Raw genomic sequence first — 21286 nt, forward strand, 5'->3', positions numbered from 1 at the left:
AGAAGGTCACAAACAGGTCTTCAATGTAGCGAGAAATTCCCGCACCCGGAGGCGTCCTTCAGCTGGCCCCTAAACAAATATACTAGTATACTAGTTCAGTGATAATGAACGCCATACTAATTTCCAAATTGTACACAAGAAACTATAATAAAAAAAATACCAGACTAACAAAGGTTGAATTGGTACAGGCACAAAAACGAGGCGGGGTTAAACATGTTTATAAGATCGCAACCCTCCCCCTATACCTCTAGCCAATGTAGAAAAGTAAATGGATAACAATACGCACATTTAAAATTCAATTCAAGAGAAGTCCGAGTCTGATGTCAGAAGATGTAATCAAAGAAAATAAAGAAAATGACAATAATACATAAATAACAACAGACTACTAGCAGTTAATTGACATGCCAGCTCCACACTTCAATTAAACTGATTGAAAGATTATGATTTCATCATATGAATATTATATCAGGCACACTCCTTCCCGTTTATAGGGGTTTAGTATCATACCATGATAACTTATATATATGAGAAGAACATAACCCGTGTCATGCCAACAACTGGTTTTTGAATAAATGTTTTAGTTCCGATGCAAAGACCCTATAAGTGAATCAATATTAACGCCAAAATAAGCAAACTTTAATGACCTGACAACAGTATCGTAACTATATCCCTTCTTGATAAGTCTATTCAAAGGTTTTGTTAGTTTCTGAGGTGAATACTGACATTTTTGGGCTTTATAAAGAAGATTTCCATAACAATTGGATGTGAAATGCCTGAACGTATAAGAAGTCTGCATGTTGAGCTATATTTACGAATGATGTCCTTATACCGATGATAAAATTGAGTAAATGTTTTGACTAGTTTGTGATATTGAAAACCCTGGTGTAATAATTTTTCAGTAATACATTAATTTCTCTCGTTGAAATCTAAAACATTGTTAAATACACAAGCGAATCGTACAAGTTGAGATATATAAACACCGTAGGACCATGCATTGATGTTTAACATATTTATAAATGATATTTCTCTTTTTGTTAAAAATAGTTGTTTATATAACTATATATATGCAGATGACAATACTTTTTCTTTCTGTACTCCAGATTTCGATTTATTAATTTCAACTTTGGAATATGATTTAAAAATACTTATGAGTGATTCAAGGTGAATAAAATGCAAGAAAATTCTGACAAAATTCAAGTTTTGACTGTTGGCAAAAAGACCTTTGAAAACAACCCATCTATACATATTCAAAATTCGAACCTTAAATGTGAAAAAACAGTAAAATTATTAGGCATAGCTAGAAATAGACTACCAGCTAAATTTTGATGTTCATATTAGCTGAATCTGCAGGAAGGCATTACAGCAATTAAATGTTTTAAAAAGTCTAGGCTCAGTTTTTGGATAGACTTAGTAAACTTACTATATTTCATACTTTTATTCTTAATAATCTTAATTTTTGCCTTTTGGCATGGCATTTGTGCATGCACTGAGAAAAATTCCAAAAACCTAGAAAAGGTGCAGGAAAGAGCACTTGGTTTTGTATATGAGGATTTTACTAGCTCCTACGATGACCTCTTACTTAAAGCTAAGGTGCCCTCCTTGCAGATCAGACGGAGAAGAACAGTGGCTCTAGAAACTTTTAAAAGTATTAACAGCATAGCTCCTGCGTGCATACAGGTGAATGTAAAAAAAGTCTAAATATTCTTTCAGGTATATAAATATTCTTGAAATTGAACAGGTAAAGTCAACCCGTTACGGTGAAAAAAAAATCGTTCAAATTTGCTGCTGCTACTTCATGGAACAGCCTTCCAAACCATTTTAGGACTGAAAACAGTTTTTCACATTTTTAAAGTCTTGTTCAGTCCTGGAACGGATTTGAATGTCGCTGTTCTGCTTGCAGATAATTCTTTTAAAATAACAATATATAAGTGTCGAACCACAGACTATGAGAACAGTCAGAATTATTTAACATTTATCAGATATGAGTTCTTTCAAAAACTGAGGATATCTAACAATACATGTATCAACCTTGATGTCCTACTACATAACTACCGGTATTATATTAAGACTTTTTAACTATTTTTTTTTATTTCTTACACCATTTGGACACTAGTGTTTGCATACGACAAAAATTAAGACATTAGCAGCAATGTAATAAGGGAAAAAAAATAAACGGTTTTATGAATATGAAGAAACAATATGATTTGTTTTCTGTCGCCTAATTCAGAGGCAATCCCAAACCTGGTTCCGTGTATATAATTGCCATCTATATCATCGATAGGTGTTTCCTTTCGAAGTTCAGATACCATTTTAGCACCAGATAGTTGTACAGAATCAATAAGATCTGATTCTTCTTTTGCTCAGTTATCCCAGATTATATGCCATGTTCCAAAATGGGTATAAGAAAGGCAAAATTAAGTTTTCAGTTCCAATTACTGCCTATCAATCTCAGTTTTACAAAAAATCCATGATATATCATCTGAAAACTTATTTTTTAGCTTGTAACTACATCTTCTTTGTCATTTACAAACAACAAATTTTTCAAAAACAGAAAAAGACACAAGATGGACCATCTAAGTTACTCTAACCTTTTGGTGTCTATCAGAAAGATAACCTTGGAACCAGTATAGCAAATTAACCTTTATCCCAGTTTATATTTATAAACAAACTGTGACAAATAATGAAACGGTATCATATGCCAAACCCGATCGCATGCTATTGGCACATACCACAAAATAAATCAAATATCTTTCCCTTTGCATGTCAGGATTTTTCACCGTAAATTTCATCATATAATATGATTAAATGAGTTAAAGTAGAGTCCTTGTTACGAAACTCAGACCGTCAATATTAATCAGTTCAATTTTAATAATATATTGCATGCTCATGCTGGATCTAACAATTTTTGTTTACAATATTTTTCTGAAACAATTTAACAAAGTATAAATGAATGTTGATTTCATATACCCTGAAAATTAATTCTAAATCATTGAGGAGCAGAAATTTGGTTTATTGCCAGTTCGTTGTGGTGCGTTGTAAATTAAACTTTTTAGTGGTTTATACACGTATCTTTTACCTCCATACTTGGAAGCAATCTGACCATGGACACCATAGCTTATGGCGCAATTTGATACACGAAGACCTTGCCCTCGCCTATGGACGAAAAATAGAAGTTGGTTTAAATGTGAAAAGGTTACACATAGCAGTCAGTTTAGTTTAAACAGGTAAACATGAATTTATTATACACGCAAATTGTAGTTGTTGTTTAAGTAAAACAACGGTTATCTTTGTTTTATTGAACGAAGTCTTTGGACTGACCTAATTACACCCCAAAATTGTCACTTCCGTGATGCCAAAACACAGGCACTTGTTATCTAATCATGGCAAAATCTGCCATCTCTCTATTATGAGCAAGTCATAAATATAGGGATAATAGATTGTCATGCACAGAAAACAAGTGCCTGGTCTCATAACATAATATTCAATTTTAACTATTGCCTTCAAGTAATGATAATGAAGTAGGACAACTCGTCCTGCTGGCAAATCGCCCCTTTTCCCACCAACTCGCCTAGTCCAAATAATTATGATGCTATTTTTTTTTCTTTCTGGGACGCCTTTTTTAAAGTACATTACAAAAGAAGGAAAAGCACAGACATTTTTATATACATGATATATATACAAAAAAGTAACATTCATATGCCTGATAATATATAACTTTTGATACAAATTTAAAATAATCATACATTACACCACCCTAATAACAAGCACCATTAACAGTCAGTGCACTACTTGTACATATACTTTAATATATAAATAAATTTGTAGGATACTTAATTCAAGTATATTTTATTTACTTGTTTAGGTAAAAAAAAATATGGCAGAGTTATGTCCCTTAGACAGTCAGGGGTGCTACTTAAACAAGTGATTTCATTATCACCTATTTCAGTGATTTGATAAATTCAGTTATCACCTATTTCAGTGATTTGATAAATTCAGTTATCACCTATTTCAGTGATTTGATCAATTCAGTTATCACCTATTTCAGTGATTTGATAAATTCAGTTAAATCACCTATTTAAGTGATTTTGGTGTTTCCTTTGATCTTCAAATGCTAAATTCATTGATTTTCCATATTTTCACAAACTTTTCTATAATTTTCCTACATCATGTACATCATGTTTATAGATCCATTATCCCTTTTTCTATGGATATTAACCTCACCAGTGCGCTTAGGTAGTAAGTTAGTGCGCTTAAGCTTTTAAAAGTACCCTTTGGAATTTTTCTGTAATCAAATATACAATAACTACTCTGACTATCAGACAAAGGTCATCAAGTTATAGATAATTACACAGGTCATTATTTTATGCCTTGGAGCATATTATCATTGAAACATGGTATCGTCTGGGTTGATTCTGAAAAAGAATGACCTGACGTTCTGAAAGAAAATAACTTCATATAGGTATATAATATTGGGTAACCTGATTGGTTTTCTTGAGTTAGAATGATATACTTCAAGGTTATGTCCTGATCTACAAATTATTCCAGAAGATATTTTAAATAAATTGTAAAAACTGACAGGCTTATCAAACAAAAGACAATTTCTAGATGTACATGCATGACATAGTTGTTTTTTCAATGGAATTATAGTCTTTTTACCAATAAAAAAATCAAGCTTGTTAGAAAAATATCAAGAAAAAGTATATAAATAAACACTTATTGAAGTGATCTTCTCAAATTACTTGTTTCAGTGATTTTAAAAAGTCAGTGTCTATTTATAGATTTTTTAAAAATATGTCTCAGCCAAAATCACTTGAAGAAGTGATTCTGAAATCACTTTTTCAAGAAGTACCCCTGACTGTTAGATATTCAGATTTTTTACTTGTATTATGTAACATGTAAGTAAAAAAGTCATCCTATTGTCTTCTATTGAATTCTTAGGATTTCTTTGCTCTAACATGTCTAATAAAATTTTAAATGATCTAGCTGCCCTTTGCAGATGTCTTTACTAATCATTAAAGAGTATTTTGATGGACAATGAAAATCCAATTTGTCTGTTATCTTCAGAACATGGGTCATTTACAAACCGCAAAGGAGCAAGTTTTGAAGGCCTTGCGCAAATACTTTTTTAAAAAGATCTTTAAGCAAACAGTTTCTTTGTTTAATTGTAAAATGAGATGAAACACTGAACTCTTATAGAAAAAAATGAACTCACCTGGGACAATCATTAAAGGCATGATTTTACATCTCAAAACTTGAGAATTTTTGAGGGATTGGATGAAAAATTTACTTTTACTATTAATGATGTTGTAAGTGATTTTTTTAGAAAATTAAGGGGACATTATTCAATCTTTATAATTAACTTATATGTGTATATTTTGTTTTACTTCTTCAAGTAAATAAAAATAACTTTTACAAGTACAAGTAGTACCCCTGACTGATTAATAAGATATATACCCTAGATGTCAAGCAGCATGTCCTGTCAAAGTTAGTGTCATACATACATTGAACTAATGATTTAAACAATTAAAATTACTTCATCAATTTTCTTTTTCTCCATAAATATAGGTGAAAAGTTGCAGCACCAAAATTATGAACTAATTATTATCAACATCTATATAATTGATCCAGATAAAAGCTGTGACGACTATTGTACTAATTAGTTAGTATAATAGTCCCAGATTTAAGTGATCTAATAATGCATTGATATTTCTAAATCTCTTCAAACGGGAGTAACTTAGACCGCAATTTAATGAAAATCCACTACACGACATGAATGTTGAATACCTTTTGATATTACTTTTCAGAACATTTCTTAACACAAATTTACAAATCTGATTGATTATTCATATTACATTGTTAGATAACATCTCAACCACTTAGTATTAAAATCCCAGAAACTACAATTACCCATTCATGACCAATTAATTTCATGCCACAATTTTATCCAATGATGATACATGTATTATAATCCCATTTTGCACCAAAAAATACTCAAACTAATAAGACCACTTTCAAGTTTATACAAACACAGACATATAAGCATATTAAGCTCTATATTCCATTGAGTTTTTATCTGAAAATATTTCTATATTGACAAAACATTTTTTTGTAGGGGGCAGTATTCATCATATGGATTATGATATCACTATTCTTGAATACTCTCAAGATCTGTAAAACACATTTATTTTTTTCTAGGTAGCAGTGTCCATCTGCCCATCTGTCCATCATGGATTATGATATCACCATTCCTGAATACTCTCAAGATCTATCAAAACACATGTACCAGTTACAGCAGACAGGTGTGTTGTGTGATGCATGGCTAGTGTGTAAAGATGGGGTAGTCTTTGTACATAAACTGGTACTGATGGCATGTGGAAGTGCTTACCTTCAGCAACAACTTTCAGCAGATAACAGTTCTAGCTCACAATGTCAAGTTTATTTTAAAGATTACTCACTGAAAACTGTTTCTGATTTTGTACAAGCTCTTTATACAGGAAATTTGACCTTGTGTCATGATCGAGCAATTGATATTTTGAAACTCTGCACATTTTTGAATGTTAAAGTGTTTGCATCTACTATTCAAGGTGTTGTTGATAATGATCCAAATTTAAAAAGGGAATTTGACAAAGGTGGAAGAAGCAATAACATGAATCGTATATTTTATGAAGTAGAAATGGCCAAAGACTCATCTTCTGCTCAATTTAAAGTACCTGTAAAGGTACAGAAATCGAATATTATTATGGAAAGAATAGTAGACAAGAGCTTAAAAACCAAAGATATATTTTCTCAATCAGAAAGTCCAAGGAGAAATAGGATCATGGTTATAAAATCTGATACAAATGAAAATACTAAGAGAAAAAACAATACAGAGGCCACACATTTGGATGATGATTGCATTCCAAAAAAGCAGGCAAGAGTTTCAAAGCAGACACTTAATGTTGTTCAAACAAGTCCAAATATTTTCCAACCCCAGACAAAACTTGTCAAGATAGCTCCAAAAAATGTTTCAAGTAGTCCCATACAAAGTGATCACACATATGAAGCAGACAATACAACTGCGTTGTTGAATATAGCTAAAAACCTGTCAACCAGTACTGATTCAGCATGTATTGAGTTGTCAGATATAGATCATGTAGATGAAAACTTGACAACTTTAAGTTATGGAACCATTTCTGAAGTAGATAAATCAAAAACTTTATCAACAAGCACAGACATGAGAAAATCAGGTAAAGATGGAGTTCAACAGGAATCATGTCAACTTTGTCAGAAAGTATCAGAAGATGCAGTGGAAAAGAAAAATGGACAGTACATATGTAAAGGTTGTGTTAGCCTGTTTAATGGAGAAGATTCACAGACAAATGGAGAAAAGAAGAAAAGAGGACGAAAAGAAAAGAAGGAACCAAAGGTAATTTACTTCAGTATGAATATGATTTAATTGCCACGAAGGTGCGGTATGAGTGCCAATGAAACAATTCTCCATCCAAGTCTCAATGATATAAAAATGAACAGTTTTACTGTTTAAGGTGAAAGTACGACCTTCAACACAGATACTTGGCTTACCCATCAACAGCAAGCTATAAAAGACCACAGAATGACTAGTGTAAAACGATTCAACTAGGAAAACCAATGTTCTAATCTATATAAAAAAAAACAAGAAATGAGAAACACTTACATGACTTATGAATTATGAACCACACCAACAAATGGCAACTAGTAAACATAGAAAACACAGACTTCTGACTTACATGTAGGACAGGTACATACCAACGCATAGATCTGGTTTACAAACATGTAAACCAGTGCCAACCTTCATCCTAACTTGAAATAAAACTAACATTACAACGTGAGAAGACACTACATCAGTACATGCACTATTGAATATCAATTGAAATTGCTCTACTCCATCCAAAAGACATGCACATATATCATCATGATCATCTATATAATATACAACAATCAAATAAATTTTAATTACACAATATTGCATTAATAGAAAAGATGAACATGTTTAAAAACAATTTAAAGTGTAAATAACGCAGTGTAAGCCCAGGCTCTGTGTTGAAGACTGTACTATGACCTATAATGGTTTACATTTACAAATTGAGACTTTCAAAGAAAAAAAGTTTTCTCATTGGCACTCGTACCCAGTGATATTGTTGGCTTTTTTTAATACTACCTCTACCCTTTTTTATTGGGAAAATGTGTGTTCATTTTGATCAAATTGAGAAATTTATAATAAACCATGAATTTGACTGCAACTTCAATTTGCAGACCCCCTTTCTAGAAGTAACCCCTCATTTGAAATAAGACCCCTTATTATCAGTGATGATACATAAATAGACCCTCAAATCTGCACATAGTTATTTTAGGCATGAAAAATGTTTAAATGAGTGTTTTTCAGTTTGTATTCATGCACAATTACTACTGAGACTGCACTGTTTGGGAAAAAAGTTGTCTTTTGGGGAATAATTTTAAGCCATTTTTTTTTCAAATTGGGATTCTTCTCCAGGGGAAAACGCCTTTAATTTGCGGTAATTTAAGGCAAACAATATCACTAGTACCACATTGTGTTATATCTACATATGTTTACAAGTGACATTAAACTGGAATAAAAGTATTTGCTGGGTTTCCATGTAAAATACTACATGTACATTTAATAATTGAAAAATATAAAAACAGGAACATAAGTAAATTTTATGAAAGCCATAAAATACAAATATGCAGGGTTCTCAAAGTTTTAACATTTATATATATATGCATATGTTTAAGATACTCCCATGAATTTTACCAAGTAAAAATGGGAGTCCTGACAATATGAAAAAAAGGTGTGGTGTGATTGCCAATGAAATAACTCAAGTCAGTTTGGAGTCCGGATGATGGTGATGGATAGCTGTTTTACGTTCAGCAGCAACTTAAATGCATACGTGGCATATATTCTGGAAGAAAACATGTATAAATTTGCTGTTTCTCTGATTACTAGTACTAATAAGATCAAATAAAAAACAAACTAACCAAATGTAGGCAATTTTTAACGACTCATAGCTTGAAAAATAGCACGGTGACCCATACTATTTATCATATTTTTGAAAAAAGCATAGTAAAATCTTCATCTTAGCAAAATATAAGAAAAATCTGTCTCAAAAAACATTTACTTATATATAAATGGTCTACCTTAACCAAGACCAGATACTCTTCAGGGAACATTTTACCTTGGAGTAAAAAAATAATAGCTCAGTTAAAGCATACATGTGTATGTACTCTATTGTTCTCTATGACTCTAAAGCATGCTCATTGTTGAAGGCTGTACAGTGATCTATGGTTGGTAATTTTTGTGTCATTTGGTCTCTTGTGGAGTGTTGTATCATTGGCAATCATACATGTCATACATTTTGTACATGTCATACAACAGCTTCTTTTTTATATAAACATTATTCATTTTTTTTGTTATCTCAATTTAATACCATGTTTTCTTATCTTGCTTATATATACTTTTTATGCTCATTATAATAAAATCCAAACTTTTAGACTAGTCAGTGTACATGGTGCATTTTTGTTAATAATTATGTGTATCTCATTATAAGGAATACTTTTAACTTAAATTGTCTTGTTCAAATATATCTCATATATATGACATGCACTTAATAATGTATAGACATGTGCCCTAGTATACACGCACCACTTATATTAAAAAAAAAACAGCTTAAAAATCATTTCCACCGAAATCGTGACCTTCACTATAAAGCTCCAAAGAGATGGACATTTCTACATACAGCTTATCTGAAACTGTGACCTTCACTCAGCTTCAGAGAGATGGATACTTCTACATACAGCTGATCTGAAACCGTGACCTTCACTCAGCTCCAGAGATATGTATACTTCTACATACAGCTGATCTGAAACCGTGACCTTCACTCAGCTTCAGAGAGATGGATACTTCTACTTACAGCTGATCTGAAACCGTGACCTTCACTCAGCTTCAGAGAGATGGATACTTCTACATACAGCTGATCTGAAACCGTGACCTTCACTCAGCTTCAGAGAGATGGATACTTCTACATACAGCTGATCTGAAACCGTGACCTTTACTCAGCTTCAGAGAGATGGATACTTCTACATACAGCTGATCTGAAACCGTGACCTTCACTCAGCTCCAGAGAGATAGACACTTCTACATGCAGCTGATCTGAAACCGTGACCTTTACTCAGCTTCAGAGAGATGGATACTTCTACATACAGCTGATCTGAAACCGTGACCTTCACTCAGCTCCAGAGATATGGATACTTCTACATACAGCTGTTCTGAAACCGTGACCTTCACTCAGCTCCAGAGAGATGGATACTTCTACATACAGCTGATCTGAAACCTTGACCTTCACTCAGCTTCAGAGACATGGATACTTCTACATACAGCTGATCTGAAACAGTGACCTTCACTCAGCTCCAGAGATATGGATACTTCTACATACAGCTGATCTGAAACCGTGACCTTCACTCAGCTCCAGAGATATGGATACTTCTATATACAGCTGATCTGAAACCGTGACCTTCACTCAGCATCAGAGAGATGGATACTTCTACATACAGCTGATCTGAAACCTTGACCTTCACTCAGCTCCAGAGAGATGGACACTTCTACATACAGCTGATCTGAAACCGTGACGTTCACTCAGCTCCACAGAGATGGACACTTCTACATACAGCTGATCTGAAACCGTGACCTTCACTTAGCTCCAGAGAGATGGACACTTCTACATACAGCTGATCTGAAACCGTGACCTTCACTTAGCTCCAGAGAGATGGACACTTCTACATACAGCTGATCTGAAACCGTGACGTTCACTCAGCTCCAGAGAGATGGACACTTCTACATACAGCTGATCTGAAACCGTGACCTTCACTTAGCTCCAGAGATATGGATACTTCTACATACAGCTGATCTGAAACCGTGACCTTCACTCAGCTTTAGAGAGATAGATACTCCTACATACAGCTTATCTGAAACCGTGACCTTCACTCAGCTTCAGAGCGATGGATACTTCTACATACAGCTGATCTGAAACCGTGACCTTCACTCAGCTCCAGAGAGATGGGTACTTCTACATGTACAGCTTATCTGAAACCGTGATTTTCACTCAGCTCCGTGACCTTCACTCAGCTCCAGAGAGATGGATACTTCTACAAAGCATGAATAAATATATATTATATATATATGGCTTTCCAACTTTGTCCAAACGAAAATGAAAATTCTATTCTGTGAAAAGACGAAGTGTCCGTAAAATATGAAGATATTGAAGTTTATTTGGAAATCATGCATGTCTTTGTTAGTCGAATGGTCTTGCGACGATTTCATGAAAAAGGGAATAATAAGATGGAGAGATGCAACTGAACAGCCTTTTCATCCATTGTACATACATGTTTATGTGACTGTACATTGAATGGATTAAAGGGCTGTTCGATTTGTGATTCAAACTGATTGCAACAAGGTATCCAAATAAAGACAGTAGAGGTACAATGTATACTACTAGCAGGAGCTTCCACTTCATATTTACAAAAGGATTTACTAGAATGAACATGGAATTCAGATGGATCATGGCGATTTTCACAAAGAAAATCAAATTATCTTTATAACCGAAAAGAAATGCCAAGGACCTTATAGTAATGAAGAAAGGCAACTATCGCTTTAGGTGTCTGTAGTTGACAACAAATGCTGGTCTGAAAGTGTTTCAAAGACAGATTTGACACTAAACATTTGTAAAAGCGAATCGTCTAGTGGGAGCCACACTGATGAAACATTGCCGGTACAATATTTATATTAGTGAGGTGCTACTTCCTAGATGCAATAAGTATATATATTTATATATCAGAGAATCCATTTCATTTGATTGAAATCTGACATTTAATCCTTTCATTGCAAACCTCGTTAAGTTTTGAAATCTAGGTGAAGTAGGGATATGAAAATAAGTATCTGGCAGCTCCAGTCACGTCGTCCATCTTTATATGTACATTAATTGTAAAACATCATAAAAGATACCAGGCATACATTTTGTAAACTAGTCGCGTGCATTGACATAAGACTCAATCATGTCAATACTGATCATTTGGAGGCTTGAATCAAAACAGTTGGAAGGCAAAAAATGTGATATCAGAAAAACATGAAAACCGAATATCTCCCTAAAAGTTGTGGCAAGTAATGATATCCATTCATCAACCATAAACTGACAAAAAAATGTAAATAAACATATATTATCAATGATGATTCACGTAAACAAAAGTTACATGTATATTTGTTGGCTAACTGGTCTGCAAGATAGACAAAGCTAAACAAAGATTGCACGTTTATCTGATTATAATCATATATATATATATATGTTTGCCAGTAAAAATCGGGGGCTTCCTAAGGTTTTTCGGGGGATATAAAGTTGATTTTTTGTAATTTTTCGTTAGCAATTTATTAATCAATCTTGAATAAAAATCACGCGAATATTTTATATTAAAATCTTCAAATAATTTAGAATATTAATCAAATAGATGGATAGGAATAACTACGAAATAATGTATCCACGAATTCGAACCTCGTTAAGTTGTTTTACAGAAGTTGCAAATTAATTAAGCTATTATTAGATTTGCTGGTCTCTATATTAAAATTAGTTTCTATAAAAAGCTTATAGTCAAAGGAGGAAGCAACAAAATGACAGGAATGGAAACCTAAAGTATCAAATTCACCATTTCCAATTAACTTTTCTGTAGAAGTATGCGAACCTCTTCTTGAATCAAGAGATATATTGTGTGGATTAAACCTCGTTACAGGCATCTTCAAAAAGAACTGAAGACAAAACGAACAGGATTGGCTAATCGTGGAACTGAAGTTCCAGACAGCCCCATTCCTCCACAGTAATCCAATTTTAAAGTGAACAGATTGCACTAATCTTTGAAAGTTGACAAGTCCTATTCGCATGAGATGTTGGACAAAAAGAGTTGTAAAGCTCTACCCCAGATGGAAGTTCTACAAGTGGAAAAGCATCATCATTTACAAGGCTTCTTCCCCTCAACATGCTTAATCGCTTTAGAGTTTTACCTATTGAAAAGGAGGAATTGCCATAACTATCAGCCGATACTTTGCGCTTTGATGAAGATTGATTAGGACCTTTTTAAGAGTAGTATTTAAGAGTTTAAAATTGGCAGTTTCCCTTTTCTAGTTAGTCACATGTATGAAAAGCGCTTCGGACGCAATAAATTATTAAACATGTTGTTTTCCATTTTTTTTAACAATGTGGCGTTGATACACTTATTTGTCAATCGCTTATAAAGATCTGAAAAATGTTTTTTGTATCTAACAACTCCTGTCGCTTTGACCTTTGTGATACGCTACGGCATAATTCCACCTGTAGAAGATACAAGTTCATTGAACTCCTTTCTGTTGTTGGTTAGTACTTTAAGAAGGGCGGGTAAAAGGTACTTGACGGACCGAGGTGTACGAAGGTAACATTTACAAGGGACAAATATAAAGTCAATAAGTCATTAATAAAGATATTTTAGTGCCCAATGAATAACAAGTATTCTGCATGATCAGGTGATAATACAATGAACATGATGAATAATTATATCATGTCATTAATTTACATGCATTGCACGAATGTAGGTACTCAAGAAAATTGTGTTTGCAAATACTTGTAATACTATTATATAAAGAGAACAGTAGTTTAACGATGCTCAACATGATCAAACACCATAGTCTAAAACATTTAGGAATAAATCAAAATACATCTATATTAAAACATATATGTTATAACTTTTGTTCGCATGGAAAAAGGAACCCGACCTGTAACGCGAACATGACTTTAAACAGACTATTTGATAACATCTATCCCATCTTTCTGATCATATTCTTGACATTGATCAAGACATTTGAAAAAAGTATGGTTAAACAGGTAAATGGCTAGTCGAACCTCCTGCTTATATGGCAATATAAAATATCGCTATAATGACAACGTGACACGAATAGAGTACAATAAAACTTAAGAACACACAGCATGAAAAAAACCCAGCATGAATAATTAATATTATAGTAGATTAATAAGAATAAAAACATCCATTTATTTTAAAAATAATTAAAAAATATCACATGTAATTCATATACGAAGGAAATGAATAGTAATTACCAAATGAGCATGACATTTTTTTTTTAGACCACAAATAGATAAATCCCTTTGCATAAGATTTATTTCATAAAAATGAGCTACCAATTTCTTCTTAAAGAGAACACCCAATACTTATTCATGTTATTAACTTATTTATATATTCCAATTCTATAAAATAAATATGCAATACTGCTTTACAGTTTAATATTTTATATATTTCAATGCCAACATAGAGTTTTGATCCCAATTTCACGGACCACTGAACATAGAAAATTATAGTGCGAGTGGGGAATCTGTGTACTATGAACACATTTTTGTTTTAATAATTATACTCCATTGAATACATATATATCTTCCCATTAAGACTAGAGAAGTGAAACAGAACTCTGTCAGTTAATTTAAAAACTTTAATTTTAAAAGAGAAAATCCGTCGAATTCGGAACAATGATATGTGTAGTCTGTATATATATAGTACTATTTTTTGCTTGTTTTAATGACTTTTTATTTATTGTCCCTATCGTATCTTTTGACTCTTTTTTTCAGGATTTATTTGATACTCCAAAACCTAAAAGGAAAAATAGGCAGTATCACCACCAAGCCTTAAAAGATGCTTATTATGCTGTAATGGATGGCGATATACCAGTACTTACCGCTTGTCGACTTTATGGTATTCCCCGGGAAACACTCCGAGATCGATTAGAGGGGAAAAGGAGTATAGATTGTGAGAATATCGGTCGAGGAACTTTGTTCACAAAAGAAGAAGAGAACAAATTAGCCGATGAGATCAGTCGTATGGCAAAATGTGGTTATTTTTATTCGTGTAAAGAGATTACAGATATAGCCACATATTATTGTGTTCTGGTGGAAAAGAGAACCAGTGATCAACATTTAACTCTCAAATGGTACAGTAGATTCTTCAATCGCTGGCCAGAATTGAAAATGCTCTATACTAAAAGACCTAGAAAGCGTAATATATTAGCCGCGGCAGCTGAAAATAAGGACAGATTTTTTAAAGAGTTTGGGGATTTATTAGATAAACATGATTTTACTTTCAAGCCAAATTTCGTATTCAATTTACATGTATCAGTAATCAAAACCAAAGAATCTCAAAGTATAGGAGTAATTGGATGTGGAAGTGCGTCCGGGATCGCGATTCCTCCGTATTTCATATTCCAAGAACAAGAAACTCACGATAATGCTGTAAACAGCATAAATAACATCCCAACTGTTGTGTCGGAGAATGGTTACTCTAGTTTTGTATTTTTGGACTACATGAAAAACCATTTTATCAAGTGTTTACCAGAACGCACAAACGAATCTGTGCTATTGATTTTAGATGGATTTAAGTCGCACCTTTGCGTTGAATTGATTGGTTTTACTAAAGACAATAACATTTTAACACTGGTTATACCTGCTAATTGCGATACGAGTCTCAGCCCAATAGAACAATGCTGTAGTGCTCAGCTTCAGGAATGTTATGACGAAATTTGTCTTAGAAAAATTCATTTAAATGAACAAATTTGTTTTTGTGATGTGGCATGTGAAGCATACAACGCAGCATTCTCTCAAGAAATTCTTGGCGAAGCATTTGTAAAATCTGGTTTATGCAGCATTGAAAATAATTCTGGTGTTTAGCAGTCCCGAGAACATAAAAAGCCGATCATCATATAAATACATGTTATGATGAATTTTACTCACAGCATATTGTCTTGTTTCTTGATATTGTTTCTTGTTATGTGCGAATCTGATTTTGAGTAGATATCTGTTAATTATTTGCTTTCTGAAAAATGTAATTTTGTTTTGTGTAAAATATACCTTATTAGTTGTCCGTATTGTTCATTTTATTTACATTGAAATAACGGGAGTATGATATTTTGTTAGTAATTTTTTTCTCGTCTTACATATAAAAAAAAATATGCGGTACGATTGCAAATGAGACAACTCTTCACAACAGACAAAATGACATAAAAATTAACAGCTATAGGTCACAATAGACTTCAAAAATGAGCAAAGCCAATACCACATAAAATGCATTCACAGTTTTCATAAAGAGCCACGCTGCTACACATAATGCTTTCATATCAACAGCATGACAGTGACAATAGTTAACCTTTATAATGTGGCAAATAGTTATCAAAGGTACCAGGATTATTATTTAATACGCCAGACGCGCGTTTCGTCTACATAAGACTCATCAGTGACGCTCAGATCAAAACAGTTAAAAAGCCAAACAAATACAATGTTGAAGAGCATTGAGGACCCAAAATTCCAAAAAGTTGTGCCAAATACGGCTACGGTAATTAATTCCATTGGGGTAAGAAAATCCTTATTTTTTTTGAAAAATTCAAAGTTTTGTAAACAGAAAGTTTATAACAATCACCATATAATTGATATTCATGTCAACACCGAAGTGCTGACTACTGGGATGGTGATACCCTCGGGGACGAAACGTCCACCAGCAGTGGCATCGACCCAGTGGTGTAAATAGTTATCAAAGGTACCAGGATTATATTTTAATACGCAAAACTTTGATATATCAGGTAATGGACATTTGAATTTAGGTTTCAAATTTATTAGGAAATTATTTTGTAGTCACTCATTTCTCTTATTGTTGTATACGGAACATAATACATATTGTAAAAATATCTCAAGATCTCAACAGCGATGAACAGAAATGTATGTGCGCTTATAATGGAATTTGATGCGACTGTATTTGTCATACAAGAGAGAGGTTTAGCGCGATAACACCCGGTTCAATCCACCATTTTCCATATTTGTAAATGTCTGTACCAAGTCGGGAATATGACAGTTGTTGTCCATTCGTTTGATGTGTTTTGCCATTTGATTATGTACTTTCCAATCTGAATTTTCCTCGGAGCTCATTATTTTTTGTGATTTCTTTTTTTTAATGTGTCGGTCACTCACGTCTTGTTTTCTGATACTTTGAATACAGAGCAAAAAGCACGACAATGCAATACACATTGACTATAATGCTGACCAAAAAACAAGAACTTCTATATTAATGAATATTGTAAGAGATCTTAAACCTAGTATTTGCCCAGTAAGACTTGTTGAATCACGCCTACATGTGCTAGTAGCAGCACTCATTTCTTTTAGATAAAGATGATGAATTACGACTGTTCTCCTGTTGACTGTAACACATTAAAATAGACAATTGTTAGCAAACTAAAAAATAATATTGAAAAAGTGGTAAATTAAACTTATTTGAAGGTTTCCGAATCTTGAAGAATTTAAAAAAAATTGGAAATCATTTTATCTTTAAAAAAGGACTGCATGTTTATTGAGATCTCACAAATGAATGCAAAAATGAAATGTACCTTGAGTTTTTGACAACACTTTCATTTTTCCTCTTATTAAAAAATGTAAAATTATATTAATGTTTTAATCGAATGAGAAAAAACTACACAAATGGTCATTTTCAACTGAATTAATTGTATTTCAATTTGTCAGAAGGTGTTTCATCTTTACTGAAATCCATAATTAAAAGCTCCATGTGTGTACCTGGATGCCTAAAGAATGATTTAGCTCAATGTTAAAGATGAGACAAAATGACTACTTAAAATTTAATAGTAGAGGTAATTTTGAAACATTTTAACACATATGTGATCTTGTACGAAAAATACTGTGAGGGAAAAAAATAGTACGAACCCGGCTTATCTTGGTAGAAATTTGGGAAACTCTTAGTGTATTATTAAATTCTTTGTTTGATGTAACTTATCCATACCTATTACCTATGGGTAGGTAGGATTTTTTTATTCATTTGCCAACAGCACAAGTTATATGTCTAGAAAGGTAAAGGACTTATAGGGGCACTAGCTACGAGATATTTTTTGGGGTTCAATAAGTAATGAAATAGAAATAGTGAAGTAATCGTTACTTTTTAGTAGCCAATAAAGTTCAATTTTGTTTTAATAAGCCAAAAAAGTTGATTATGGAATTATTCACTTGCAAGTGAATAGTTCGACCTCATTGAATCCGTATTCATGTGAACTTTGATTTAACCCCTTAACTTGAGATAGATAACGCGTGAATTGTATGTGTAAATTTATTTAAAGGAAGAAACTGTCAACACTGAAAGTAAAACAAAGGTAAATCATTTGATTGACTGATTCGATCCACAAATAAACATTTTAATACAGGTAAAAACGATGACAAACATTTATTTTTTATCTGTAATATGAAAATAAATAGACCTAGAATAATTCAACAGCACGTGTTTGCTTAATCTTTTTATATTTATATTTATGTTTATATCGCGTATATGGTCATCGAATGACTATATAGCGGTCAACTCGGTAAATATTTAGATGACGTCTAGACTCAAATACACACGAAACGGAGCTACGCATTTTGATGCCTTTTATTGTTTTATTTCGACTTTTAATAGTTTGGATAAATGTTTGTTTTCGTTGTAATAAATCAAATATGAGAATTTGATTGGAATCGGTGAAAATAAATTTGACAGATAGTGCCCCTTTAAGCGCTTGGAAAACATATCGATGAAAATATAATGACACATGTGTATATAGATATAGGAAGATGTGGTGTGAGTGCCAATGAGACAACTCTCCATCCAAATAACAATTAAAAAAATAAACCATTATAGGTTAAAGTACGGCCTTCAACACGGAGCCTTGGCTCACACCGAACAACAAGCTATAAAGGGCCCCAAAATTACTAGTGTAAAACCATTCAAACGGGAAAACCAACGGTCTGATCTATATAAACAAAACGAGAAACGAGAAACACGTATATATTACATAAACAAACGACAACTACTGTACATCAGATTCCTGACTTAGGACAGGTGCAAACATTTGCAGCGGGATTAAACGTTTTAATGGGCCCAAACCTTCTCCCTTTTTCTGAAACAATAGCATAACATCACAACATATAAAAACATCTACTTTTATGGTTACTTTTATAGATGAACATGATGAAGAGGGAACATTTTCGAGGGTACAATCCATCAGCAATGTCAAAAGCTTATAAGGCTGTTATCGATGACAAGCTTCCAGTCCATTCAGCAGCGATGTCGTATGGTGTTCCACACGAGACACTGGGGTATATGGTGGCTGAAAAAATAGTTCCTGTGTGTTCTAACTTGGCAAATATGCCTATATTTACTCCAGAGGAAGAACTCATATTAATGACTCGCTTGATAGAAATGGATGAACTAGGATATGACCATAGTCGTCAGGAAATGGTGAACATAGCTAACGACTATGCAATAGTGCTTGCTCAGAAAACTAAAGATTGTATGTCCTTGAGTTTGACATGGTTTCGAAATATGCTTCGACGGTGGCCACATTTTAAAGCTGTTAGCCAAAGGGCATTTTCAGTTGCAAGGACAAAATCAGAATACAAAGGAATCATTATTAAGTTTTTTAATGAACTGGAGAAAACCTTACTAAAATTCGATCTCATTGACAAACCTCATTTAATCTACAATGTTGACGAGAAGGTTGTTGCCATGTGTGGAAAGGATGAAATCGTCACTATTTTGGGGTGTGGAAACGCAGCTGGTAGTGCATTGCCTCCTTACTTTATCTTACCAGAGCAGCGAATGAATGATAAACTGTTAGAGGGGTCTCCGTCAGGGACTTCATGTTCAGTCTCAAATGATGGATGGTCAAATTCTGAAATTTTTATGGATTTCCTCTGCAATCATTTCAAAAAAAATGTCCCAGGTGAAGGACATTTATTGGTATTGTTAGATGGAGATAAATCTCATATCCCTATTGGCACACTTCTATGGGCAAGGCGTCATAATATTATACTACAATTAATTCCCGCACTCACCAGCAACTTTTTACAACCACTTCACGTAAGTTGTTATGGACCCTTTCAAAATGAATTCAACAATATGTGTCATGAAACTATCTTAACAAAGAGATGTACACTTTCTCCCGAAGATATTTGCTCTTTGGCATGCACAGCTTACGGAGGTGCATTATCAGCTAGTAATTTGCAGGCTGGTTTTAAACATACTGGAATTTATCCATTTACCAAAGATTTGATAAATGACATGCCCCCGATACTATCAAGAGCCTGTAACAGTAATAGTGAAAAAAATGAAAGCCAACTTGAAAATGTGGTTTACTTGCAGCTATTAAATGAAGCCATAGAGAATGAAGGTGTTTCTGGTATTAATATTTAGCTAGTTGAGATGAGACTCATATAGGGTACTTGACTTCATTTCATGGATCAGTGGTCGTTATAAATATTGGAACAAAATAAGAAAATTCAATAAAACGGAGTATGTTTGACTTATGAAATGATTATAAAGTTAACTTTATAGATGTGTCTGTTACAATTTATCCTGCCTTGTATCTCAATATACCATATTCCATATATATATATAGCTTGCGTCTTCTATAAATTGAAAGGTTTTGTTGTTTTCGAGGAGGAGGCAAAAGCTTCAAAGCGGTAACCTTTAAACTTGTTATCGAAATCCTCACCAGTTAGTTGCTGTCATGATATCTTTTTCACGGATGACCATGGACATGATGGATATGCTCCTATTAATTATCTTTACCACAATTACGTCTTAGATTGTGACATCCCCAAAATGTGAGAATCAGAACTGGAGATAAATTTGCCTGCGCAACACGCATGGTGTCATAGTATCAACTATTTCTGAGCATGCGCACTCTTTATGTTGGGTAATCGTTGTTTAGTCTTTAGATTTCAATGCAGTATCTTGTTTGTCTTTTTGTAGTTTTAGGGACGGGCCATTTAACTTCAAAAGGGATTGGGTTATGGTTATAGTTTTATCCTAAAATAAAATTTTGATCCACAATTGGATATGAAAAACATATTGTGGTCTTACAGATAACAAAAAAAGACTAATCTGAATCCTGATTTCGAGTCTGTTTTTTCGCAGAAGGCTCGACATAGGGATAGCGATCCGGTGGTTGCACAGCGGCGTTACCTAACTTGTTTTTAAAAAAGCTTTATTTTTTTAGAAGGTGGAAGACCTGGATGCCTCATACTTTGTATATATATGCCTTATGTTACGAAGTTTCTGTGTGTTACATGTCCGCGTGTCCTTGAATTTATTTCATTGTTCAGTGACTCCTTGAAAAAAAAGACTACATTTGGTATGTGTGTACCTTGCAATGTCC

General features: G+C 33.3%; 2 protein-coding genes across 3 annotated transcripts; both read left to right on the plus strand.

Moving 5' to 3' along the window:
• Nucleotides 1-3095: 3095 nt before the first annotated feature.
• Nucleotides 3096-15796, plus strand: LOC134680778 (uncharacterized). 2 transcript variants are annotated; one of them, XM_063540011.1, is made up of 4 exons: nt 3096-3224; nt 5566-5659; nt 6196-7405; nt 14682-15796. In XM_063540011.1, the coding sequence occupies exons 3-4, from the start codon at nt 6227-6229 to the stop codon at nt 15771-15773; spliced, it is 2271 nt and encodes a 756-aa protein (XP_063396081.1). In that variant the 5' UTR covers nt 3096-3224; nt 5566-5659; nt 6196-6226; the 3' UTR covers nt 15774-15796. The 2 variants fall into 2 exon arrangements, with proteins under 2 accessions (XP_063396081.1, XP_063396080.1); XM_063540010.1 differs by lacking the exon at nt 5566-5659.
• A 3296-nt stretch (nt 15797-19092) lies between these two features.
• Nucleotides 19093-20319, plus strand: LOC134727547 (uncharacterized). Its single transcript, XM_063591928.1, has one exon. The coding sequence runs from the start codon at nt 19093-19095 to the stop codon at nt 20317-20319; it is 1227 nt and encodes a 408-aa protein (XP_063447998.1).
• The last annotated feature ends 967 nt before the right edge of the window (nt 20320-21286 follow it).

Source organism: Mytilus trossulus, chromosome 8, assembly GCF_036588685.1.
Source record: "Mytilus trossulus isolate FHL-02 chromosome 8, PNRI_Mtr1.1.1.hap1, whole genome shotgun sequence".
NCBI classification, from domain to species: Eukaryota; Metazoa; Mollusca; class Bivalvia; order Mytilida; family Mytilidae; genus Mytilus; species Mytilus trossulus.